Raw genomic sequence first — 27,791 nt, 5'->3', positions numbered from 1 at the left:
AGGCTTATCTATGAGACCGTCATTTGTTTGGCAGCAGTGAGATGAAGACCATCAGACCGACATGGTTGGTTCCACCTGGCCCATCTCTCAGCTGAATGAGCAGCCAGCGTTTCTTCACCGGCAGGACGCTTCAGATAAGAGCTGCACGCTGTGCTCATAGACAGACGCTGTAGATTACATTAATTCCAGTAACATTTTGATCCCCTGAGCTGAAACGTCGATGGACTTGATTACATTTATTTATCATTCTGAATAAAGTGTGCCTGGACTTATTATTATTATGTGGAGACTGGAGTGCTTGCTGAACATTGTAAAAAAACAAAAAAAAAACATTTTCATCAGCTTTGCACTCTTATAATGAAAACGATGTACTGTATATTCAGGCCGCTGGCATTATTTATTGACATTACTGTGCTGGGTTTAGGGGTTGTGCAAGAGCTGAAGCCTTCAAAGCCACATACTGACCGCAGCCTCTTTGTGCCTCAGCGCACTACGAAACCTTGCTTGTTCAATCTCGTGCATTGGACATAAATAATTCTTTATGTCGGGTTGATTTATCTTTGATGGGGAACTGCTGACGTTTGCTTGTTTAACTGAGCATTGTGGGCAAAGTTTGAAACCTTAGTATCATCTGTACCTCAGATGAAGAGAGTGAAGGGCTCTGACGCCGCGATCAAACCAGAGAACAGTGAATATAAAAGCTGAAAGATGTGATCAAACCTTTTGAAGGGAACAAGAAATGAAGATTCTTGTTCAAATCAGAAGACAATGTGCGGCAAAGACACTACAGAGCAGTCTTGTGTCGTGGAGGCTCGTCACTTTGTAGGCTGCAGGGCTGGATGATAAGGCCAAACGTTTTGATCGATGTCGATAATTATCACAATAAATATTTATTCATAGTAACAATAATGAAGCCCAGTTTTCAGAGCATTCTCCTTAAGACCTTTAACCCTTAAAATAACTGAATGTTGATTAGAACTGATACAATTAACAGCTACTTATAATCAGAACAGATCGGGCCACTGCATATGTCACGTCTCACTGCTGTGTGTTACTTAGCAGAAGGCTAACTTCCGGTTTAGCCCTCTGCTAACTTCAATGGAGATAAAATAAGTCAGTCAAGCAGCTCCTCTGGTCTTTAAATAAAAGATCTGGTCTGATCTGGTCCTTCGGTGATCATTGTTATCGTGGAAGATTTAACATGAACATGTTCTACATTGTTTTATTGTTTACAGTCTCGCTGCCGCAGTTGTATACATACAGCGTATTGTTGCTGCGGCCGCCCTCGTTGGACTTTAAGTGACACACTTTGCACTCACAAGGATCTTTCACATGCAGAGACTGCAGTGAATGTTTTTTTTAATAAGTAAATCTTTTTTTTTTTTTTTTTTTTACTGTTTTACTGCTCAAGCTTTCGTTTACCAAAAGAAAGTAGAGATAAGTAGAAAACAAGTGGAAACTAACATGACACAATCTTATTTCAACTTCACTAGCTACAGATATCTAATGCTGTGGGGAAACACTGCAAGTATTGACTATTTTAATAAAAAATGTATCTGCAGATTTTACTGAGTTTACTGTCACATAAGAAATAAAGAATAGATGAAAGCAGAAAGGCCTCACCATTGAGAAGCTGAACTAGGGAATATCTGTTATTTGTGCTTGAAAAATAGCTTATATGATCAGTTGTCAAATTTAATTGTCAATTTATCTATCAGTCAATCAAAAGAAATGCAATGTCAATATCACCTGGTAATTATGTAGGCTGAGTAAATCCAAGGGTTTGTCCAAGATCCAAAACGGAGTCAATAAAGTTCTATTGGTTTAGTCAACAGACAATATCGCCTCAGATCGGTTCGCTGAAGAGCTTGTAAATGTTCATGAAAGAACCATCAGGGTTGATTCATCCACGGAGTAGAGTGGAGTCTCTGCTGCTGATCTGAAGAGGTCAGGGGATCCCCACATCCACAACAACGGGCATCCGATTCTACTCAGACCTGGAGAACTTTAAAAAAAAAACACTAACCAGGGTGGTTTGACAGCTTCCACTCCACAGCTCTTAGATATTCATGACTACATGGTCCACCATCACTGCACTGTCACTTCCCATAAAAGTTCATCAGTGCACATGCTTCTTTCAGAGCCGTCGGTGTATGAGACAAAAATATGTTTTCACACACATCTTCCAGCGGGAATAACACATTCACTCATTCTTCACAGTTCACTATTCAGCGAGTACATGGAGCATGAACCACACACACGCACACAAACGCACACGCACACAAACACACACACACACAGTGAGAAATATTAGGAACGCCTTCCTGATGCTGAGCTTCAACCTCCTTAACATGTCTCCTCTGCTTCATCCACATCCACACTCTGTCATGGTTGAGGTAGATTTGTTGTAGCAGATGAAATTAATAAGGGGTCACGTGATTCATCTGGTGTGTCTACTGTACGGAAAGAGCAGGTGTTCCTATTTTCTTTTACACAAAATGAACAGTCAGTCACACACAAACCCAGGGGAGTTGACACATGAGCACACATTCACATGCAAACAATCACAAATAAAACTATAAGATACTCTGACATTTGCAAACACACACATCCTCTCACACACACACACACACACACACACACACACAATGAATGGGTAAAGAGCAGCAGTTCAGCTGCCAGAACACAATGTTGAACTCACAACAAATGCTGAATGTGAAAGGAGTTCCTCTGCAGCCACCTTTCCATAAGTACTGTAATACATGACCTGCTTTTTTTAATTAGAGAAACAGCGTGAGGGTATTTGTAACATCTCAGGGAATATTCACTGAAAAAAATTAAATAAAAAGCCCAGTGTTTGTTTGTTTTATTGCACTCGCAAATCATTTATTTCCAGTTGTTGCTTTCAGCACCCTGAGGATTAGACAGTTTCTTTGCACACATCTTTTTATTTATTTTATGTGTGTGTGTCTGTGTTCGTCCAGTACAGTATATTAACTCCTCGTCTCAACCAGTCAAGTTGCAGTTTACGTCCATCACTGTTCAAAATGTCATCAAGTCATTATTTTGTCCTAAATTTGATATTTAAATATATTCGTAACTGGTCAACTTAAATATCTGTCTCCAGCGTCACAGCAGACGGGCACAGCTAGTTGCTAACTGTGCCCGTCTGCTCTGATGCCATATTAACTACTGAGACTTAATGTAGACCATTGTTTAACCCTGAAGTGTGTGTATGTGAACACAGACACGTGTGTCACCGGGAATTCATTCATGCATCCGCATCGCTGATGATGTCAGACGCTCTGAAGTGATGTCATCGCCCGCTCCCCGAGAGCTCACCTCGGGCCTCTCCACCCGTCGCATCTTGCCGCTAATACCAACTGACGTGCACCTCCAACGGAAGCACATCCGCCCTTCACCACAAATAAGACATAAGCAGCGGGCTTCCAGTGAGCAGTAGCCATTCCTGCCAGATGTCATTAGTTCACATCTTCACTCCAAATCCGTGGCAAGTTAACACTTTTCCCCTCCCTGGAGAGTCTGAGAGGGGCGCTCGTGACGTAAAGTTGTAAAATCTGTGAGTCTGCGAGAAAACCCAAATCTTAGTTGGGACGGCAAATCCTGTCCCTCAACAACAATCATTGACGAGGCAGGGCGGCTAAACCCCAGCACCTCCAGCGGGGCTGCTCAGTAATCACCTGAGGAATACTGCAGCTGCATGAGGCATCTCCAAAGGGCCTGCATGTGCAACTATGTGAACGAGAAAGCAGAAGAGGGGGATTGCTTAAAAGAGGATCAGGCGGGGCAAGCTCAGCAAACCTTCCCAGGATAAATAAAAGGGTTAAGAAATTCACTCAGAGATTGCCAGCTATAAACTACCAGCCCTCAGCAGAGTCAGGGACTCCATGAATGCATTCACATGGCTCACAATGTCTTGTTATTGCCTGCTTTCTTTCACATTACAACAGAAATACAGTCCGAGGGCGAGAGCCCATGCTGGAAGAGCACTGTGTTAGTGCATGCTGTCTTTGGGGCTTGGCTTGGTGTTCATCATTCAGCTCTTCCTGTTACAGTATATCAACTCCGCGCCTCTGAGTTTATCCAGATGATGTGAGGTGATGACATCACTTGAAGGATCGGACAACAACCCCGTCCTCGATTGAAGCAGCAAGACATCAGCGTCCTGTTATCATATGAGATGTTTTCTTTGCTGATATGTTCTGCAAATTGAAGTGACAGAGTCCTGCAGCCACCGCTGATGAAAATAGACAGGCGAACACGAGCAAACTGACATCCCAGGAATAACGTTGCAGTTCAAGATCAATGCAAATCAAACCTCTGTTTTCTTTATGGTGTCCGATCTGGAATGTGAAATATATGTATATCCCCATATAGCTTTATAAAATACCTATTCTTTTAAATCTGACCTTTGTGTGTTTGACCTCTCTCAGACCTTGAAGTAAAGTGGTAATTAATAAAGCCCAACACAAAGCTGTAGCTGTGTGAACCCAGGTGTAAAATGCTGACTGGACAATATGTTTGCACTGCGAGACATCATTATGAAATCACCACCGTTTGACACTCTACGCCAACTGTAATTCATTTATACCACAGATCTGATATTCTCCTTTGAAACAAAAAGTCCAGTCTTCTCCACTTTACAGTATGTGTGAGTGCTGACAGTATGATATCCCGTGAGAGAAGGCAGCCTAGCGTAGAGAAGTTCCGTCATATGTTAATTTTCCACTACATTGCATGTGTTACATAAAGCCAAGCTGCAGGACCTGGGGGTCAGGACTTGACATTGGATTGTAGCATCTGCAAGGCAACGTCTCACCCATAAATACTGTAATGTCGGCGCGTGCCAGAGATGAGAGTGGTTAGAAAATGTTAGCGTTAGCGTGTAAATGCTGAAAGGAAAAATTACCAGAAAAGCTCATTAGACGCAACTACAGAGCGCTTAAAGTGGTGCACAAGGTGCCACATGTCTATCTGTGAGAGGACTACCTGCGGCACTAAATACAGCAATGTTAACTCATCACAACAATGAACAGTGGATTAATCATTCTCTTCTGGATTAAAAAATAAATAAATAATGACATTCCAAAAAATGGCCTCTTTCGTGTGGTGCCCTTTGGATGGGAGCATTTATTCCCTTCTGTTCTTAAATGGCACAAGTAAATATTGAATGCTCTTGAGGAGGGTTTGCAACCTCAAATTTCACCGTGAGACTGAAGTGAGATCCAAAAATTAAAGAGTGTGGTTTTGGCACCCGGTAAGCCCCTCTCATCGCCATCCATTCCTACCTGCGTGACAGTGCCGTGAATCACAAACAACAGTCTCACACTCATGTTATTCTCTTTCATTCAATCGCATCCAGGAAAACTCATCACTCTTCTGGAATGTTGAACTTGATCAATCTTAAACACAAGACATTCAATATTCCACACACACACACACACACACACACACACACACACACACACACACACACACACACACACACACACACACACACACACACACACACACACACACACACACACGCACACAAAAACATTGTCGTCACAACCACCTCTAATTCTGATCATTTATACTGTTGAATAACGGCACATCTCTTTTTCGTGCAGTAACATGTTTAGATGTGTTCTGATACAGTAGAAAGATACTCAAATTCTGTGTGGGACTGTGTGAAAAGGAGGCTAAATTTACCGTCAGCTGTTGAGTGAGCCTGCTAACCTTTATGAGGACCTTAGAGTGGAGGTAAAACCCACTACACACAGTGCACACAATGACATGAACACACACACAAACACACACACACACACACACACACACACACACACACACACACAGACAAATATATCGAACATCATTTACTCTCAAGTAACAAATTTGCTCAAATCTAAATCTGAAATTGAGGCACAACCAACAGGATATATATAAAAAAGACACATTGGATTGAAAAACCTTTAAAATGCTAATTGAGGAAACAAGTGGGCCTGCTCACGACATAAGCATACAAAGAGCCTCATTAGATATCATTAGAACAGCTAACAAATGACATGCAGAAAATAAATAATAATAATAATGAATCAAAGGGAACCAGAAGGGAACTAAAGTCCTTTCTTTTGACACACACAATAGTTCCTCTACCTTCTGTTCAGGTTGAATAATGATCTTTAGATAAGGACATTCATATTCAAATTACCCCACAGATATTACTTCATGAATTCACAAACTGTCATTAAGCCACCATGATAGTTAGCCACTTTTCACCAATTATACGAGATGGCAGAAGAAAACTACGTAATCACAGTAGATTACAGACCAAGCTAAAATATTGCGCCCTGCCTTTACAGCACCTTCTGCTTCCTATCGAAGCCTCCACCTCAACACCTTTCACTTATTTCACTAAATGAACAGTAACTCGGGCCTGGTGCTGATGCAACTGGCATCCAAAGAGCCACCACCTTAACTAAACTTGTTAAAACTCTTCTAACAAGTGTTGTCTCCTCAATATTTAGCTTTGCTGTGTTGCTAAAGATCAAGTTCAAATTATTTTTTGACTGACAGTCAAAAGCCCAAAGAAATTACATTTACTATTGCGTAAAACAAGGAGATGAAATAAATCTTCCCGTTTGAAAGATCGGAGCAAGGGAATGCTTGGCTTTTATTTGCGAGAGAAAACATTTTCAATTAATAATTATCAAAAAAAGTTAATATAAAAAAATAATCTGGTGATTGATTAACTTCAGCTCCAAAATGTTTTACATCCTAAAATGTTGCAGGTGAAGGACACGAGCATGAATGCAGAGACACATAAAAAACACATACGGTTAATGTCTAAAATATCCTTTACATATACATATTCTCTATATAGTCTCTTTTGATTCTTAAATACAGAGAAAGATGCATCTGGTTTATCATTTATTCATTCGATGTCTCTGCCCACGTAATCCTTTTCTGGCACACCTGGGACTACAGCCTATCCCAGCATGCACTGGGCGGATGGCAGGACACCGGGCAGGTCGTCCAGTCCGCCACAGGTTGAACTCAGCTAGGCAGACATCCACTCTCGCTCACATTAATACCTACAGGCAATGTAGAGTCTCCACTTGCAATGTGGGAGGAAACCAGAGAAAACCCACACAAACGTGCAAACTCTGAACGGCAAGAGGCAAGGATCAAACCTGGGTCTTCTTGCTGCGAGGCGATAGTGTAAACCACTAAACTATCAAACCTGTGGCGGTTACTTTGAGGACCACATCAAGGGCATGATGTCACAAGGAGGGTTTTACAAAGGCCAATTAAATGTGTGGACATATTGGCTCAGGATTGAACCACTGTTCAAACTGAATACAACTTCTCAATTAATTGTTTGGTCAATAACATGTCAGAAAATAGTGGAAAATATCATCATGATTTCCCCAAGCCCAAACATATTCAATTTACATTGATGTAAAACAGAGAGAAGCAGCCATCCTCCCATTTGAGAAGCTGGCCAACATTTTTATTTTTTTACATTAAAAACCTACAAAACTTTTAATGATTTTTAGTTTTTGCGGTAATATAAATATAATTTATGGAGCTGTTTATGGAGCTAATTTATATTGCTGCTAGACTGCCCTGTTTATAAAGGTGCTGGCCTCTCTTTGTGTGCTGCAAGGGGAAGAGCAGACAGTTTTGGGGAAAATTAGGTTTTTGAACAGCTAAACGCAAACAAATATCGATTGAAGCAAAATATTTCTTTAGATTACAAATATTGTGTTAGATGTTGTACACTTTGGAAATGATTACATCTATCTATTTAGAATACATTTTGACTTTTGGACAATACTCTGGTGTGGGATCACACCAGAGTTAAAACAGTCCTACAAAGCCACCACTTGAATCTAAATCTACAAACGGTAATAATAATATTATTAGTGTCGCTTTATCTTTATTAACATCAAACATCTATTTATATATATAAATGAAGCTCCAACGCTTCAAACTATTCGGTACAGCCCTACAAACGATTAATCAACTACATTGTGTCTACAATTGCCCCCCTCCCAAAATGCTTTAATAAAATAAAAAAGCTATTCACATTAATGTATTTGATTAAAAATAATCGTAATATTTAAGGGGACCGAAGTGGGGTAACTTGCTGATAGCAAGACAGCGGATAACTTTGATATTGTTTTCTCAACGTCATGATGCATGAAACCACGACTGTTCACTTGCACTAATAAGGACAACTGTAAAAATAAATGTTCCTAATTTGAGGCAGAAAATGTGCTGTATCATAAACACTCCCGTTGTTATTTGAAGGTCAAAATTTTCACACGTATTCAAGAGTTGGATGGAGGTTTGGCTCAAAGATGTCCATGACCTGATATGACCGCTTCTCTCTCTGAGCTGCAGGAGACTGCAGCAACTCGGCCTCAGACACACAACCAAGCATGCACTGTAAGAATGCAATAAGCAGAATAAGAAACACAGTATTTGAGAAAACATGCACGAAACTTGTGCACAAACACAAAGAGGTAATAGAAACATGTATTTAATGCAAGGCTCTATAGGTGGCTGATTAAACACCCCAATGGTCCAGTGTAGCATGTGGAATACTAGGCTGAGCAGCGAGCACTGTATTCCTCGTTCAGAGTTTGATAGCCTGACACCGATGTTTAATCCAGCTTCACGCTTCAGTGCACAGAGATGTTTTTGTTTTTTCTATTAATTTCAGAGGCCAATATTTTACAGTCTGAGGTACCAGCTCTTATTTCACTGGCCCTCAAGCTATCAGGATTCATTTTTCAAGGTACTACTTTCAGCGTATATGTCAAAGGGAATTATAAAATCCCCCCAGTGTACTGTGTATACTTTTTTAATTATGCATATTATTAACTAACATAGGCTCTCCCAGCTATAGCACAAAATATGTGATATATAAATGATATCTTCTTAGCATATTAAATAAAAAGTGATACCTTAATTGCAATACTTATTACTTGGCAAAAGACTTTGTAAAGTCATCTATATTTGAAAACTTTTACTTTCATGTGAACAATAGGTGTCCATTGTTTTGTGGGAAATACAACTGTAGAGAAAAGATCCCTGGAAACAAGTTCAATATTACTAATAGGCATCTGCAAGTATAATACAGAGCAAACTCAACATATACTTTTGAATGGAGGACTAAATCAAATATCTTCATCTCATGAATGTATCTATATATATATATAAAAAAGAAAGAATAGTCCATCCATTGGTCACCCCATGACTCGTACTACTGACATATGCACTGTAACTTCTCACAGTGCCTAGGGTATTTGGCTAAAACCTCACAACTCTGAATCACGGGCATCCATGGGATTGGATGACATCATGCCTGCAAACCTTATGAGCCAACCATATCCAGAGGGAGATCATTATCCCGGATTGGCAGCCCACTGATTGGTACAGGAGAGAGGAGGCAGGCAGCCCCCCAGCAGAATTGAATTACCCACCCACCCAAAGTGTAGCTGAATCTAAAAAGCCACTCCTCCCAGCGACTCAGCAGCCCCCATGCAGATTCCCCCAGTATCACTAAAGCACTAAAGGATAAGGGCCTGGGTATGCTTCAGTAAAGCTAGATTAGTGTTGGGCAACAGATAAGTAAAATAGAGAAAAGAGGATCAGCTGACGACTGAACTCAATCTATTAATATGCAACAAAAAGACAGAGAGAGTGACGACACATCTGGACTAAGGATTCATTTATTCTTTGCAAAAATAAACCATGCAGAGCCTTCCACTGACACAAAGTAAAACATTTGTGTCTGTGCAAGCTTATAAGCTGCCTCCCTCACACTGTATGCAGATGACTTACTATACTATTGGGCCAAGAATAGAGTGCTGCAGGGATTAGTCCTAAAATTTGCACTTCGTGTTCACTTTTTGGTTAGATGGCTGGAATAAGGTCTGTGGTAAACAAAAGCTTAAAAGATTTTAACGGTTGGTTCTACAACATAAAATACGTCAGTAAATAGCTGAAGAGTGAATTTTGAAGCTTTTACATGTTGGTCGTTGGTAACAAGTGTCTGAATGAGACTACAAAGCGCCATCACGCTGAACACTAGTCTGTCGTGGAGTTCCTTTGCAGCCTCACTTTAGCTTTTTACTTCTGCCTATTGCGTTTGTGCTTAAAGAAAACCACAAAAGTGGCGTTTATTTGTAAAGCCTATCTTGCTGAAAAAAACGACAAGGTAGCCGGTCCCCAGTCTCCCCGTAGTTTGCATGTTCATCCTTGAGCAAGACATTGAACCCCCAGTTGCTCCCCGGGCGCTTCTCAGCAGCCCACTGCTCCTAAATTGCTATGAATGGGTTAACTGCAGAGAGCAAATCTCATGTATGTATGTAATATGACGATGTAATAAAGTTTAAGTTTAAATGTCACATCATGTTGAGAATCTGCCTGGGGCATCAGTGCTTCCACTTCTTAGATAATCAGTAGGTCCACATGGTCACAGCTCCTGGTGTAGTACAGACATACTTTATGCTGCTGAGGTCAACTATTGATTGACCTCCTGGGTATCAAAGAAATGTCTGCCAGATGAAATGCGTTTAAACAAGCTTCGTAAGCGACTGCTATGCACCTCATATTTCCTCAATATCTTGACATCATTGCCTGTCTTTGACCAGAAAGCTTTGGGGGTACTTGAAAAAGCTGAATGCACAGTCTTGTTTGACATTTAGAAGTGCTGATGTCCCACATCTAGAGGGTATTTGGCCAGCAAATGTAAATCGTGCCTGAACTTGGACAGGGGCTTCTTTGATTCGTTGAAACATCAGATGACTAAAGATCTGTCAACACCAGCCGAGAAGCTCTCCAGCTGGAGAATTCAGCACTAAATGTGTAATTAAAAGCAAATCACTTCTCCCGAAATGCTCATCGCTGGTCGCCTCCACTGCAAATTCCAACACAACACTTGCAAAAGCCGCCGCAAACGCATCTCCAGTACACTCAGCGCCCCACCGGAGAATGAATGGGCTCCCTCCTTTTGACAGATCATCTAGTGTGCACTGGGTGGGATGGATCTCGCGCATGCAGTACAGTAATAGCCCAACAGATGATGGTTCTTGGCACAGTCGGAGTAGTGGAGGGGTGTAAGACAGTCCCTTATGTCACATGGGAGAAAGAGAGGGAAGTAGAAGGAGGGAGCAGAGGAGTGCTGCAGTGCATTGGTGGTGTGCTGTCTCTTTAACTATGACCACGCTTGACAGGAGCTGCTGTATCAAACTACTGTAAAATCAACATGGTCGGGGACGGCTCAGTGGCTGGCTGCTTACTTCCATAGTGTCCATCTGCTCTCATGGATACAGACATTGTGGAGAAGGGAAAAGAGACAGTGAGGGGGTAGGAGAGCATGTGTGCGTGTGTGCGCGCGTGTGTGTGTGTGTTTCAGCAGCGTGGTGGTGGGGGGGGGGGGGGGGGTCGACCAGAGAGAGAAAAGCAAAAAAGCAAAAAGGAGAAAGAGATAGACTGAAAGGAGGTGTGAGTTTAAGAGAGCGAATGAGGGAGGAAAAGGATTTCGCCAAGATAGGAAGGCCCATCTCTGCTGCTGCTGCTGCCTGCCTCCCACTGACTGCCTGCTCATGTGAGCCGGTACTTGGCATGACTGCAAATGGCTTGCCTGGTACATTAGCTTAACACACTCGTCAATGTGGGCTCAAATATACATCTGCAAGATCGCTGATCGCCCCGGTCGCCCGTTCTCCGTGGATCAATATCTCATCGCAAATCAATGTCACACTCGTAGCAGCCGTCTTACCACATATTTCATCTGTAGATGTTGAGTCACTGTGCGGCAATAAATATCACACGGTGTTACATAATCGCTTCAAGTAACCATGGTGCTTCTAATGTATAGGTGGACAGGGGAGATTAATGGAATATCTGTCTAGAGTTGACCTTGTTGGCCAAAATACATCCTGAGGTTGCGACTAACGAACATTTCCACAGTTGACTTTTTCTCAAATGAATTGTTTGGCCTATAAAATAGTGAAAAATGCACACAGGTGTCGTCTTCAAATGGCTTACGTTGCCCGATCAACAGTCCAAGAAGCTAAAAGACATTCAATTCATCATGTAATAAATGTGGGAAAAAATGTTTCTTGTAAGTGCGGATTTTACAATATAAATAATGGAGAGTAATTAATGCCTGAAAATACAGGTTTAGAGGTGTCATCCCTTCGTTGAGGGGTGTAATATTCAACACTACACTGATGCAGTTATGAAGTTAAAACCATAAAACCCAGCAGCCGATGGGTGCGTCTCCATATTGGTATGCCTTGCGATCCATTTTACAGCTAAAGCCCCGGCAGTTGTACCAAATTGGATGAGACCAAACACCGCTAAGCTCCGAAAACAATGTCGAAAATGAAACACCACGTTGAGATCACAGAGAAAGAGTGCTCAGTGCCATCGCTGACAGGTTTTGAAGGTGCAGCACTGTGCTCACAATTTCCTGGCAATGACTCCCAGAGTGGGCTCGCTCACACACACACACACACACACACACACACACACACACACACACACACACACACACACACACACACACACACACACACACACACACACAGCATCTCACTAACATTATGCAACCAACTTCTATAGCTGCACTTGCACAAGAGGGCATTTTGGTCATTATCTGCTTTGCTCCGAGGGAATAAAAAGCTGAAGGAAAAAGGAGCTGAGCGGGCTGCCACAGTTAAATGTGGTCTCTCTTTTCATGTGCCGCTCAGATGATGATTCCAGGGTCACGGCGAAAGTCCAGGAGCCGAGAGTTGAGTTTCTTTCAGGGCGAGATTATAGTCTCCATTTTGGAGGCACCCCCATATTGTTTAGACAGGGGGGTTACAGATCTGCGAGTGTGCAATCCAGCACTCTCTCGCTCTCTCACCCTGACAGTCACATGCAAGCACACCTCCACTCTCTGCTGAACCCACACGCTGACTACACACCGCTCGTTTTCTCACACACACACACACACACACACACTCACACACTCTCACATCGACTCACACAACTCAGTTCCTCCTCCCCAACCGGTGCAGTTTTTGGCATCTAAACCTCTTTGATAACAGGTACTCACACACACCACGAAAACCCCAAATCTGTCACGGTTCCTCCAAACTTTGCGCTGGCCGTTCCATCTCATCGGTCTGGCTCTGATGTTTTGAGGACACTCGGTTTTATTTTTTTAATTTGTTTTCCCGAATTAGCTTCTCATCACACACACAAACACACACGCACACACACACACACACACACACACTCACATTAACACACACATACTCTGCAATTGAAGGCTTCGACTGGATAGAGTTGAGGCAGCTCACTGCAGCACGCCTGCTCACATATAGCATTAGTCACAGTTGCAGTGCAATGATACCGAGGGGAATCTGCCTTTATGTACACTGAAGCGCCTTTTACCCACTCACGATCGAGTATGGGGGAATAAAAGACCAGGCAAGAATGAAGAAGCCCTCTCATTCTGTCATCAACATATTTTAGTGGGCCAAAGTTGTTGTTTTTACACATAAGAGGCAGGATACAGTCCATTCAGCTCACGGACAAAATCCTAAATATATTGCACAAGATTGAAATCTACCAACAGCAATATTTCAAAAGTGATAGTAAAAGCCTACTCTAAACTCCTTGTACTACACTGAGAGTGCCTATAAATTGTTAGCATGTTATGCCAAAGACTATAATAAAACCAACAGGTATTATTATGGCAGCATAAACTCCTTAGAAGAACCATTTAACATAACACCATATATTATAGAAGATTTAAAAAAACATTATAGCAATTTCTCCCATGTACACTCTGCAGCAGCTCTCAAACGGAGGAATGCACTTGCAAGAGTAGACCCTGTAGTCTGCACATGCATACCTTATTACAATACTATAATTGCCGCATGCAAAGGTCCATGCGGACGCACGCTGCGCTGGAACTGTGTGTGTGTGTGTGTGTGTGTGTGTGTGTGTGTGTGTGTGTGTGTGTGTGTGTGTGTGTGTATCTATCGAGAAGGCACTTCAGGCTATTTCTATGCACCTGTCGGCTGTGGTGCTTTTAGATATGCCTATTGCATATGATAGTGTCAGAGAGACAGAGGGAGATGAGAGGGGCAGAGAGAGAGAGAAAGAGAGAGAAAGAGAGAGAGAGAGAGAGAGAGAGAGAGAGAGAGAGAGAGAGAGGATGGTGAGAAACCGGGGAGGAGGATAGAAAAGGAAGATGCAGTGGATGACCAAAAACATTTAAAATATCTGCTCTGTCTTACCTTGAAAGGGAACATAGGACATGTTCCAACGGCATTGAACGTATGCTTTGCGTCTCGGCGGTCTATCGGTGCTCAGAAGTAACGGGGAACGAAATTAGAAATAAAAAATGAGAGAGAGAAAAATGTTAATAAATGTAAAAAAAAAAACACCCGATACAGTGCTATTCACAGTTGGAGCCGAAGGAGAGGCCAATATCCTGCAGTTACAAAAACTGGCATCATAATCCACGACCGCTTATAAAGCGCCCGGTTCCCGGTGCATAAAAAAAATACAGGATGCAGAAATGTGTGTGTGTGTGTGTGTGTGTGTGTGTGTGTGTGTGTGTGTGTGTGTATGTGTGTGCGTGTGTGTGCGTGCGTGTATGTTTATTTGCACGCTGCTGTTGAGGTGTGAGGGTGAAACACGAGTGAGCGTGTGTGTGTGAGAGAGAGAGAGAGAGAGACAGAGAGAGAGAGAGAGAGAGAGAGAGAGAGTGGAGGACGGAGCAAACGCATGTGTGCGTGTTTCCGTGTGTGTGGGTGCGCACGTTTCCCAATATCTAGCTATCTAGAGATAGCATATGCCTTTTTTACATTATATTCCCGCCTCTTAATAATCATAATAATATATATATATATATATATATATATATATATATATATATCATCAGCCCTATATATATATATTATGTTATTTTCATATATATATATATATAAATAATAGTGTTTCGGTGAGGGTGAATTCACTACTTCCGGCTACAGTATCATGGCTACAGTAGCCGAGTGTGTGCAATGCCCCAAAGGCGTATGACTTTTACATACCGTAATGTACTTACTCTAGTGAAAATAGGCGTGACTTATTTGAATTCAACTTGTTCTGATGGATGATTTTAAATATATCTATATAATATAAATTATCATACAACACACAACATTTCGGCAAATCTGTAACAAACTGCTGTTTTGGGTCTTAAAACTCTTCGCCCTTACAGACCTGTTGAAAACAAGTTAATTAAGCTATACAAGCTTCTCTGACAGCCAACGTCACAGGTGATGACAGTAACTGACAATACATTTTGACGTTATAGCTCGATTCAACGCCACTGACTCACTTGTGTTCCTAAACGGCGAAGTGCGACGCTGGATTTGCAACGCACGTGACGGAACCACAGGAACTGCATTAAGGTGAGAAGCTGTGGAGCCAAAATGGCGCCCTGAGCCGTAGTATGCCGCCTTCAGGAGACGTGGGGAAAATAACAAAGTAGTATGGGAGATTATGAACGTCGCAACAGTCATTAGCTACCTTAACCCGCCTGGTGGAAGTAAAGCGTGAATGCTAGTGTTTATGAGAGCATTTAGGTTGTGTTCATACTGTGGAAATAATGAAAAGACATGTAAGAAACTACCAGCAACCGTTAGTCTCTGTTTAATCCAACTGCACAAGTATTGAGGCTGAATTGGCAGCAGTTATGAATGTTGTTTATATAACTATATATATAGGTTAATGCATACACAACTTCAGCTACCTTTGGCTCTCTTTTGAATAATTTACAGATTCTTACATGTCTGATACGATGTTGTCTTCCTTCTCCAAAGACATGGCACCTTTGACACGCGGATTTCAAATCCCCAAAACAAACCAAGCCAAAGTTGTACTTTTTGGTGTTGCTTTCAACCAAAAACACTTGAGCACCAATATAGCTTGGGAGAGACACGTGAAGGCAGCACAGTGCAGCACCAACCTTTGGTTTTAATGTTGAGGTTTGGCCGCCACCTCGTGGTCAAAACCAGCAGCTGCAGGTGAAGCTGGGACCCATAGTCCAATTTTAACTCAGTCCATAGCTAACTGAGGGAGAGAGACAGCAAGGTGCTGATCTTTACCCCTCCCTCCGTTTTTCATGTCTCTTTAATTAGAGGCACAGATGTTCAAAGGGATGTGATTTCTGCATCATGCCATAGAGAAAAGGACAGAAGGACTATGCTCCATTAACAAAGTCAAATGATAAAACGTACTCTCTTTTTTCAGTCTGCCTAGTCTATTTAGTGTCAATTAAATTCCTAATCCAACACACCTGTACACCTGACACTTGTCATGGTAAGAAATGCACAGGTGTTGCTAGTGTCTAAGCATGACGGTGAGCCAGCATGCACAATACAAGGGAAGGAGCCTGAGACCAAAGCAGCTCAATGAAATCTAGACAACATTCATTTGATCATTTACGCCTGTGATTTTCTACTGCATGTCAAAATATTATTTGTGAAAAATGCCTTTTCACTTGCCTTTCAGTGATGACCGCAGGAGCAAATAAGTGGCTTTCCTCAAGAAGTCTTAACAAGGCCGTGCTTTGAACACAACGTTTGACTCAACAGCTGCAACGTGGGCAAATGCTTTCCCAATAAAGACAAGAAGACATCAATTGATATTTTTTCTGCTTCCTGAAAATAAAACCTATCACAGGACCTTTTACAGAGTATGCTGTATTAATCTCTGGAGTCATTATTTAGCATTTCCATTCACCGGGAAATCTCATTGTTTCTGGCACGAACACAAAATCAACATCTGTCTTTCATGTTGGCAGTGGTTGTACATTTTCTCCCCCCCAAAAAAGCAGTAAATCTGTCCGACATGACATAATTAGTTGTGATGTAATTCATCATTCACCCCCCCATCAGACTAATTTAGAGGGATTCTCGCCATCATTGTTTGATTACCACCTACAGTGGAAGTGATTAATGCCAAAAGAAAGTCAGCCAGCCTCCGTCTACCAGAGGTGACGTATATGATTATGTACAGATGTGCATTATTCGCCTGTGAAAATAATCTCTTGAAGTGTTTTGGGGCCTTTTGTTGAGCAGTTCTCTCCATCGGTTATTAATGACCTGGGAACATCCTACTTCTAATAAACAGAATAAATGTATAATTAAGATGAAAGCTGAGGTGGGCTTGATACAATTTGGTACTTTTATGGTAATAAAAAAAAAACGTATATCATTGAGATAATTCATAAATAAACACAGGAGTGAGGTGAGATCAGCTGAAAATAAAAGACTAATTTACATCTTAAGTAATACATTAAGGTGGAGTGACTACCTGTAATGTTATTTTGTAGATTTTACACTTACAGATCCAATTTCATGTGAAAGCTCTAAATGTGTAGGCGTTCACTGGCTGTATGAAACATTTGGATGACGTTTTGAATGAAACCTGCCGTGCTGTCCAATTCAAACGCAGCTCTTTAAAGTTGTTCCACAAAGGTAACCCCGAGACTATCAATTATTCTCTATAGAACATGTCAGGTGCTAACAAGTGGCGCATGAGTCTTTTCCGTTCACTGATGAAGACCAGGAGATGCAGTTGAAAGCTATGAGAAAAAAACCTAATAAGTATACCTTCAGTTGAGATTATTGTTTCGTCACAGATACAACAACAAATATTCCCTCTATTTCCGGTTTATTTGACCAAACAGCAACCACATTTTGACTGTTACACCGTCTGCTGTTACAGTCATTTTGGAGGTTTTAGATGGTTTTGGAACAACATGGTAAATGATAACATCATTTAGATCTATAGACAGACAGACAGACAGACATGAATGATTACCTTCATGTACCAATAGATAGGAAACACATTGCATGAGGTGAAACATTTTATTTTTTATTATTCATGTTACATATTAGGTGTCAACGCAGAGTATACATGTACAAATGTAATTTCTCCAAAAAAATTACATCAAACTGAACTTGGACTTGACTTGAAAAAGAAGACTACATCTCCCAAAATAAATGATGTTCCTTAATGTTGATATCTTAATTTCCTCCTTTTTTTGTTTTGTTTTAAACGAATCGGGTTGAGTTCCACCTCGAGTACGACCTATAACAAGCACTTGACGGGTATAGACATACCATAGAAAACACACAAATACATTCATCACCATCGCCTAGAAAGGTTCAACACACCCCTTCCCTAATAAACTACAGTCAGATAGTCACTGAGGAGGATGAGAATCGCAATCAACATAATTTCACTGGCCTGAAAATTCAACAGGAAGGTCGGTTTGGAAATAAAGTCGGAGAAATTTGCATTGGTTTGATTAGAACAGTAGAAATGATGTATTTGTCCTTTGCTTTTGTCAACTTAAACTGTAATGCAGTCTTTCCTGACAGATAAAACTGACAAATGTATACGTTTGTGTACGTTTTATCGCACAGATTGCTGAAATAAACCTTTGTATAAAATATAAACTCTGAAACTTGCACCACTGTACTCTAGATTTATGTAACCTGTTTGCACGAAGATAAAATCCAACTCCAGCACCTCACTTGCTTTGTGAATTCCTACGTAATGCCATGTTGTATCTTCTTTAAATTATAGACTGCTAGACCCTGGAAGAAACTATGGGTTTGAGTTAGGAGTCGGGCCTATCAGTGTCTTCTTCACCTGTACTGTTACTTTGAACGCGGGAATTGAACTCCCTATGACATGAAACTGAACCTGAACTGGACCTTTCGCTGATCTTCATGACATTTAACACCCATCAAAAACAAAACAAAGAAGAAAAAAAAACGCATTCCTGCAAAAGTAATTTCCATTCTGATGACTTCAAACAGACATTTCAACATATATATATTATTTTTGTTTGGAATGTACAGTTACATCACAGTCCCATTCTGAACAAAACAACTCAACGTTATAACCGGTCCTTGTTACCCATGTAGTTGTATCTGTCAACTGATAAAGAGCCATCCTCTTGTCTAGTAGCATTACGGCCTCGCTCATCTCTCCGTCGTCTGATTGGTCGACTCGGGTCGGCAGACCAACCGGCAGGTACGCAACCCATATAGGCACTATTCAACCACGTCAAAAAAATAAAATAAAGTTATTCGATCATAGCAATATAGTGTGAATATATAATTATATCTATAAAACAAAAGCCGTCTCGTGGCTCCTATTTCTAATACAGTAGTCTAAATGTAAATTATGTATGACAAAATCTAACATAACAAATAAGTAACCCCATAATAACATGTATACAATCTCTTATTAACATACCGCGATGAGGGAAAAGAAATATGAAAACCTCCGGAGAATTTGTTTTTTTTATTAAATCTGAGCTGATGACAGGGCTCAACCAACCAGCTGTCACGGCGCCTCTCACTGGTGAAGACGCACCATTCATTAATTTTTCTCACTGAACTCCATGAGAACATTAACAATCAGTTGATGAATGAGCAGTTATGACAGTGACGGCTGATGGAAGTGTTTTGGCGACTGGCTGGTTAGCTTGCTCATCTTTAGGAGAGCCATGTCAAATGCTGGCGAAAGGTATTTTTGTGACCTTATATAAAGTACCTGCTAAGCCCTGATTTGGTTATTTGAATCATATAATTCAGATGTCTTGATGTCTCGACTGAATTTGGTTTGAAAAGTGAATAATTTTTGGCCGCCAGGTTACAGATAATCCTTGTTTTTCTCAGCATTTATAGGTGAAGTGTGTGGGATTTGGCGCCACCTAGCAGTGAGATTACAGATTGCAGCCAACTGAAACTATGGTGGCCGATGCAAATATACGTGAGCTGATTATTCACTGAAGAAAACATACTAATGCATTAAACATATTAATGTCATACTCCATTTCTGCAAATATAACTCCCGAACTTCTAGACACTGTTCCTTTAACTGATTATAATGCAGTTTAAAGTTGGGAAAAGCGATTTTTCACAAAATGTAGCTAGTTTTGAACGTTGACCTTTTTATTCAGATTTTTGTGCAACAAGCCACATTGAGTTGTTATTTTTTTTTTTTACAGTATGCCAACATAATTCACACCAAGCTGACTTGTATTGTTTTCATAAAATATATTTGGGAAAATACGCTTATTCGCTCTCTGGCCGAGAGTCGGATAAGCGGATCAATAACCGTCTCCTGGCTGTATCTTCATATTTTCCACACAAACACGAGAGTGGTGTCACTCCTCTCATCGAAATCTAGACATGAAAGCGAATAAGCGCGATTCATCAAACTTTCAAACTGTCCCTTTAAATTAGCAGCATGTTGTCTAAATGACAAGTGGCGGACGTTTTCGCAATATTATTAAAGCAATGAAAAAGCAGTAATCTTTCTTTTCCTGAATATCCTATACTGTTGCTTATCTACAGCGCTGTATATCAAGATATGACTACAATTAAAGACATGCTCTTTTTGAATACAATACGATTTACAAATCATCAGGAGGTTTAAATATCTTCATTCTCATCACTGTTAAACATGATAAATGCAAAGGCATATTCCAAAGTTAACAGTACAAATATCAGAGAAACACTAGCAAAGAGGGACATTTAGTAACGAGTAGTGAGTTCTAATGATGTAGAATGGAGATGATTCTATGAGAGCAACCTGGATTTGCAACAAGTAGAGAATATTTTTATAATTTTTTTTTTCTTTTCTTTTTTTGTTTGGTTTGTACTTTAAACACTGTCACGTTTTACATACACAGTGTTCCTGTGGAAACTGCAAAACAGTCATTGCATCTCGTGTTTACTCCCTTAGTGTCAGTACAAATTCACGTTCTCCCACTCCACAAGGTACTGCACCTTCCCGTCTGGTGTGATGCGCCTCGCCAAGATCCTCACCGCCTCGCCTCCTCCCCAGCTCCTGGTCACTGTCCCGTCACCCCCTCCGACTACCACCCCACCTCCTCCTCCTCCAGCGCCACCTCCTTCTCCTCCTCCTCCTCCTCCTGCTCCTCCACCTCCTCCGCCTACGCTGCCCCCTATGCCCATACCGGCCTGGTATGGGGGCATGTCACGTTGGATGAGGGGCTCCAGCTGCTTCTGCCCCGTCTGGTGTTGGTGGTTGTGTTGGTGCTGGTGGGAATGTTGGTGGTGGTGATGGCTGCCGTTGGTGTTTAGGGGGTATGGGAAGCAAGGTGGTGGTACTCTGCAGGTGTCCTCCACGCTAGAAAAAGAGATACAGACGAGCACCGGAGTCAGGAACAGGGACTGAATCATCCAGGTGTGGTTCACCATCTCAAACTTACTGCAACACCAAAGTTCCATTGAAATGCTTTTTAAAGGTTTGCTACAAATACAACCATTTGTCACCACCATAAACATAAAGTAGACTTAATACATTAAAAAATACTTAAAGCTGCTCTAATCAAGGCTGTTATAGAAATAATGGAGCAAATGACTCTGTGTAAGGTGAACTCATAGTGAGGAACTCACTGAGAGTTATCACCCACCTGCAGAGCATGTTAGCTTCTTTTGGGTCGTTGTTTTGTTTTTTACGGCCTTAACTTTCGGTTTACTCTCACTGCTATATTTTTAGCAAAAAACTAACTGCGCACTACCTGCCCACCACCAAACGGGCAGGCTAATTAGCAATTAGCGTTAGCTGGTGAATACAGTGGACCATTTGGCAGCTGAACAGCTAGAATATTTCCCTCAAGAGTTGAACCAAGACAGAGGTAAATGGAGAGGGTCGGGTTGCCAAAAACACGACTCCAAATGAATGTTAATGTTGCTCTCTGTTTACTGGATGTTCACATGTCCCCCATATCATCTTTATTAGGTGAAAATATGTCATTGTTGGGTTTATGCTGCTCTCAAGTGGCTAAAAAATTAATAAATCAATGCAGTTTTAAACTGGAGTAACTCGATTAAATAAATAAGAACTATTCTGTACACATTTCTGAATACCAATTAGAAGCACTTGACAGTTGACAGCATTTCAATATATTTCTTCCGAAAAACGTCATAACACAACTCAAAAAGGTCCAAAGTAAAAAAAATGGAAACGATTGAAAACTTTGATTACCTTGATTACATGCAGTCTCATGTTGAAATGCATCAACAGGGAAATACTGTATTCTGTGCATAGCAGCTTAACAAATGCTTATATGTAGAATTGTTCAATAAATTTAGTTAAAATACATCTCCTGCTTTATGCTAAAAACGTCTTTAAAGCTACTCTGAAAAAAGGGTATGCTTATAGCTTATGTGTAAGAAAATATAAAAACTGTAAATTAGCTGTGTAACTGGCAAATTGTCCTTATTTCTTATTCTGTGTTTAGTGAAAAGGGTCCTCAAGAGCTACAGTCGTGCTCGAAGACCCCACATGAGACTGTATAACTCTGTATACGTCAGGAGTTTCTACAAAGGAGAACAACAGATGAGTGAAACCTGTTGTAGTGATGGAGACCCCTGGAGAGGGCAGTGTTTCCGTTGTACGTGCTGTGGTACAGAGCATACATCCGCTTGGGAGGAGAGCTGTGGACGGGACGCACAGGGGTTAAAGACAACATTTGTATTGCTACTTTAATCAAAAATGAACACAGGAAGAAAAACAACAACTTAAGGTTACGAGATATTTTCCACCAAGATTTCTGCTGTCATCCCCAAAACTTTGTCGGCAAAAAGAGTTTGTTTTTTTAGGTCACGTGATATAAACAATTTAGAACCATGCACCGCTCGGACGGAGACAAATGGAATTCGTGGATGAAATGACAAAAGAAAGCTGGGAATGAATGCCAATTGTAACCTTTCCCACTAAAGTCAAAAGCCAGATATAGGTGGGTGTTAATCTTAGTTTGGACTTGTGCTTGTCACCGTGAGCCTCCGCGGATGGCGCAAATGCGTGAATGCTTAACATGCTGTTCTCCAAAACGCCAGAGGGCGTGCAAACAAGTGTGAAGAATAAAAAATAACCTCCACAGTGCCGCGGAGGCCTACCGTACACCCCTTACCTCAAACTAAGCTCCTCCTCTGACTTCCTAGAGTTGTAGAGGTTGGCCCCTCCCATGTAGCCATGGCAACATGGCATCAGCTCAATGGGGTTGGCTGCAACTGGGGGTGGACAAGCCTGGGCACAGGAGACACACACAGATCAGCTCGTGTCTGGATGGCAACATCATCACACATCACAGGAGTCGATCAAGCTCTGATACCTCCTGCATAGGGAACGTTGAGTTTTGTGATAAATATGTTTCAATGAAGTGAGAAAAAAAAAGAAGAGTTATATACATTCTTTGGAGCTTGGATTACATGTTCCTTCTATGGCTGAGGCCAGATATGTCGATAACTCCACACTAACAGAATGAATGGATGTGAGTCACATCCTCAGACGCTTAGATGCATCACCTCCATTGCACATCCTGTGGAGCTGTCTGGTTAGCGAGGCAGCTCTGCTGACACAAAGACTCACGACCCATGAAAAGTAAGAACACCAGAGCATCGCTACAGCAATCAATCACTGGAAATGTCATCTGTGCGGTACGCAGGTTGCTGCATTTCTCATCGCTGGACTGTGACGTACGGCACCGCACTCTGACTGTTATCCTTCTCTTCTCTAGCATGACTATTAGGATGGGAGATAATCAGTCAGTGGCCTTGGTCGACGTCTGTGCCTTTAAATGGATGCGCTCTGTCAATACTGCACTGCCAAGGTGCCAGCACCACCTGGCCAAGCTGTAATCGACTGCAAAGTGCACTTGGAAGTGATCCCGGGCTTCACATATCAGCATTCCTCCCCGTCTCGCTTTCCCCGCGACAACGAACCTGCTCCTCTAAGAAGGACGGAGATTAGCATCAATCAGAGCAGCACAATGGGGCCTGGATGTGCCAGAGTGAAAATGAGTGCTCTGTGGAGAGTATTCTTCCAGGATTACTGTATGTGCACACACACGGATCAGAGTGTTGTGTAGGAGGACCGAGCACAAAGAGCGCTCACCGATAAGAATGCTGTGTAAAAATAGTCGCTGCCACATGCGACGTCGCCTGTTTCATTGTGATCCGCTGGGAATTGGGTTTGATGATCATGATAAATGTGGCGCTGAACTGCAGATGTTGATGAAATACATGAGCGGGTTTTTTTCCGTGCAGCCAAGTTTTCATTTGAATTATACACTTTTAACCGAGGCAAAAGCACGACACTTCATCTCCCGCACGCTTCCTTTACTCTCACCATCGACGAATCTAAAGCATCAGCAGGCATTAAAGTACAGCAAGACGCAGAGGAAAAATACTGAGGCAGTGAGCTGCACTGGGTGTTAAGAGACACGGTGACTGATTTAGACTGCGAAATGAACCTTCATCGCGGCATTCTGACTGACAGGTTATTTGGATCGCGGAGAGCTGTTTACCTGGATGAATAAAAAGAAAAGGAAAAAAAAAATAATCAGAGAGGTTTTGTGGCCCAGACCTCCCTCCTCGCTCCGAGTTGGAGACAGAAGCACTGACCTGTGTCTCCATGATGCGACGCTTTGATTTACGCGACTCTGGTCCCCCCACTCTCCTCTGGCAGGGTAGTGACAACGGGCTGAAGTGAACAAAAACACACATAAATTAATATACAAGCACACACACGTACACACGTACACACACACACACACACACACACACACACACACACACACACACACACACACACACACACACACACACACACACAGTCCCTGTGTGCAATGTTTAGTTTATTAGTGGTCCCCATAAAATCCTACTGAGAGGTATAAAATACAAGTCGATGAGAGCAGTGAGATGGAATACTAAATAATTTTGATGCATTATATATATCATAAAACAATTTCCCTCATTTCCTTTCTTCTTCTTCTTCTGCTGCTGCTTGAAACTGAACTTGTGTCCTGCAGCTCGTCTCCTGAAAACCAATGTGAGGTCGAAAACCCCCAAAGTGGCCCCTAAAGGCTGTAACCCAACAATTTGAAAGTGCCGACTGGAATGAACAACATACTCTTAATTTTGCTTGAATTTCTCAAAAGGTTGTAGGAATTTAAATGTATATTTTGACCGAAAGAAAAGACCAGAGTCATTAAGACGTCCTGGTAGCATGAATGGTAATTGGAGCGCTTTGGTAGCCGAATGGTTAAAGGGCATGCAACCCAATTGCAGTCTGAGACTTTTGTTGCAGGTCATACTGTCTAATGGAGGCGAAAATCCAAAAATCCAAGTCTGACATGGAAAAGGGTTTACTGTACATTTATATTCTCAGTATATTTTGTTACAATCGGCCCTTTAGACTTTAGATATGTCTCCAGTATTTTGGATACAAATATGATCATTTGACCTCAGAGTGGAGAGAAAGAGGAAAGCTCTGCAGGCTGTGAATATCTCCAGCTAATATAAAGAAGATGCTATTAATTAAAGGGAACTGTTGACCTGGTATATCAGGGGATAATTTCAATCTCTTAACGTTCCTATAAAATTTGACGAAAAACGCCTATCCAGGTATACCCAAAGTAAATTGCAAGCTGTACTTGAACTATTTTGAGTAAATGCATGGTCTTGGTCTCTTTTGAAAGGTAACAATCTGAAGCTTTTCCCCCTAAATAGTCAGAATCACTTTAAGTGCTGCTGACACTGAGTTATATGAGTTTGAACACACTAAAGCATAAGGTTTTTATTTCCGTCTGAACATTTCTTTGTAAATAGATGCCTGTAGATGACTATACATGGGACTTATGGACTGGAAAACACAATGGTACCATAGCCTGAAGCCTTTTCTAGTCTAAGTAAAAAGTTGATAACAATATCACAGAAAATGAATATTTTACACATGTTTTTCTAATGAAATGTCTAGGCGTTTTTTCATTTTAAGACTGAAAATATTCCTGATATATAGTTCTGTTTTAGGACTAGGTTTTACAATCCCTGGTTGATTTGCACTCCTGAGATGTAAAGTGGGTTGACGCAGACATGCAAGGTGTTTCCGGGTAAGAGTCGTGGTGCTGTCTGTGGGACAATAGGGTTAAAGCCTCATTGGAGTCATCAGGTGGGCACCCTCCTTCTCCGGTGTTTTGATAATAGGCTCACAACACCTCCAGAGGGCTCATCGGCTACACCTGGCATCCCAGATGTGCCCCCCTCTGCTTCAACCCTTCTGCGCTACAGATGCTATTTTGGAGCCCAGGTGGCGTCTCTCCTCTTCACCCACAGCCACCGGCTTGCCCATTCAGCAGCACTTGAGAGGGCTTTGATGGCTTGGTGTTGGGCTTGGCCTCGAATTCCCAAATCCTTAAGTAGCCTGGTAGTTGTTTTACCCACGAAGCCTCTGCAGCCGACTTCCACTAGGCAAACTTTGGCTTTCCAGCCACGTTGCTCAGCATCAGCTGCCAGCTCAGCATACTTAAGGCTCTTTCGTACGTAGGCCTCCTCTACAGCGTCCTCCCAGGGCACAGTCAGCTCTACGATGTACACCTTCTTGGTTGAGGAGGACCAGAGCACGAGGTCTGGTCTGAGGTTTGTAGTGGCGATCTCTGGTGGAAAGTAGAGCCTTGGACTCAGATCCACCACGAGGTAGGGCATTGATGGTCGTTTGTCTGGTCTCCAGCATAGCTGCAAGGCACTTCAGAACTTGGTTGTGCCGCCAGGTTTAACGGCCTTGAGTCAGGCTTGTCTTACAGCCAACCAGAATGTGTTTAAGGTTTGCTGGAGACGGGCAGAGTGGGCATGTTGGGTCTTCTCCATACCATTGGTGAAGGTTACTGGGAGATGGCAAGACATCATACGTTGCTCGTAAGATGAAGCTGGTGTGAAATGCTTCCATACTCCACAGCTCCTTCCAAGAGACCTTCCTTCTCTCAACTCCCTCCCACCTCATCCACTGTTCCTGTTTTGATTGGGAGACAGCCTTTGCGCACCTTGTTGCCTGCTCTTGCCGGCGCACCTCCTCAACGACCAGACCTCAGCGCTGAGATGGAGCTGCCTTGTACCAAGATGGTCTGCTCTCTCCGAGGCCAAAGCCTCCTCTCACCTGTTGCACAAGGCCAACGATGTCACAATGCCTTAGATCTGCCTTTGCCTGCCGCGTAGCTGCTGAAACACCTGGGAAGACCCAGCCACTTTCTGGCAAACGAGCTGATCAACCTCTCCAGTTTTTCAACCTTTGAGATAGGGACCTCATAGATGGTAAGAGGCCACATCAGCCGGGGTAGGAGACCGAATTGAAGGCACCAGAGCTTTAACCTGCCAGGAAGTAGGGACTTGTCGATACTCTCTAGGCCGCAGATTGTGTCCTGCCTAAGTAGGTCCACTTGATCTTTGTCCTTGAGGTTAGCATCGTACCAGCGCCCCAAACTCTTCACTGGCTTCTCGGACACTGTTGGAATGGGTTCTTCGCCGATGAAAAAGCGCTGCTCTGACAGCTTGCCCTTGATAAGTGATATGCTCCTTTATCTTCATCCGGGCCCACTCGATGTTCTCCTGGAGCTTTTTCAACAGTCGTCTTGTGCATGGCATGGTTGTTGTGAGTGTGGTCATGTCATCCATGTACGCTCTGATGTATGCTCCAAGCAACCAGAAAAGCCTGGAATCCCTGCTTTCTGCACTGTTGTGTTGATGTATTTGTTTCTGTCTAGGTACACAGCCAGCCTGTGAGCTACTACGCTGAAGAAGATCTTGCCTTCAACGTTTAAGAGACTGATGTGGCTAAACTGGCTGATGTCAGCAGCGTCCTTCTCCTTAGGGATTAGGACGTCACCGGCC

The 27,791-nt window shown here is 42.1% G+C and overlaps 2 protein-coding genes across 2 annotated transcripts in view; both read right to left on the bottom strand.

Moving 5' to 3' along the window:
- Positions 1 to 14,340, bottom strand: part of syngap1b (synaptic Ras GTPase activating protein 1b) — a gene marked incomplete at both ends in the record, with an annotated part of 125,903 nt that extends 111,563 nt beyond the window's left edge. Inside the window, one exon of the mRNA XM_079227457.1 lies at positions 14,319 to 14,340. Within this exon, the coding sequence (XP_079083583.1) occupies positions 14,319 to 14,340 (22 nt within the window). The remainder of the gene's footprint in view (positions 1 to 14,318) is intronic.
- Positions 14,341 to 19,070: 4,730 nt separating this feature from the next.
- phf1 (PHD finger protein 1) overlaps positions 19,071 to 27,791 on the bottom strand; it is a gene marked incomplete at both ends in the record, with an annotated part of 21,087 nt that continues 12,366 nt past the window's right edge. The window contains 5 exons of the mRNA XM_079227464.1: positions 19,071 to 19,142; positions 20,889 to 21,252; positions 22,479 to 22,565; positions 23,042 to 23,157; positions 24,534 to 24,612. Coding sequence (XP_079083590.1) covers positions 19,071 to 19,142; positions 20,889 to 21,252; positions 22,479 to 22,565; positions 23,042 to 23,157; positions 24,534 to 24,612 — 718 coding nt within the window. The remainder of the gene's footprint in view (positions 19,143 to 20,888; positions 21,253 to 22,478; positions 22,566 to 23,041; positions 23,158 to 24,533; positions 24,613 to 27,791) is intronic.

This window comes from Taurulus bubalis, assembly GCF_910589615.1.
Source record: "Taurulus bubalis genome assembly, chromosome: 12".
NCBI classification, from domain to species: Eukaryota; Metazoa; Chordata; class Actinopteri; order Perciformes; family Cottidae; genus Taurulus; species Taurulus bubalis.
Note: the sequence above shows the minus strand (reverse complement) of the source record. Positions and strands in the feature narration are given on the sequence as shown.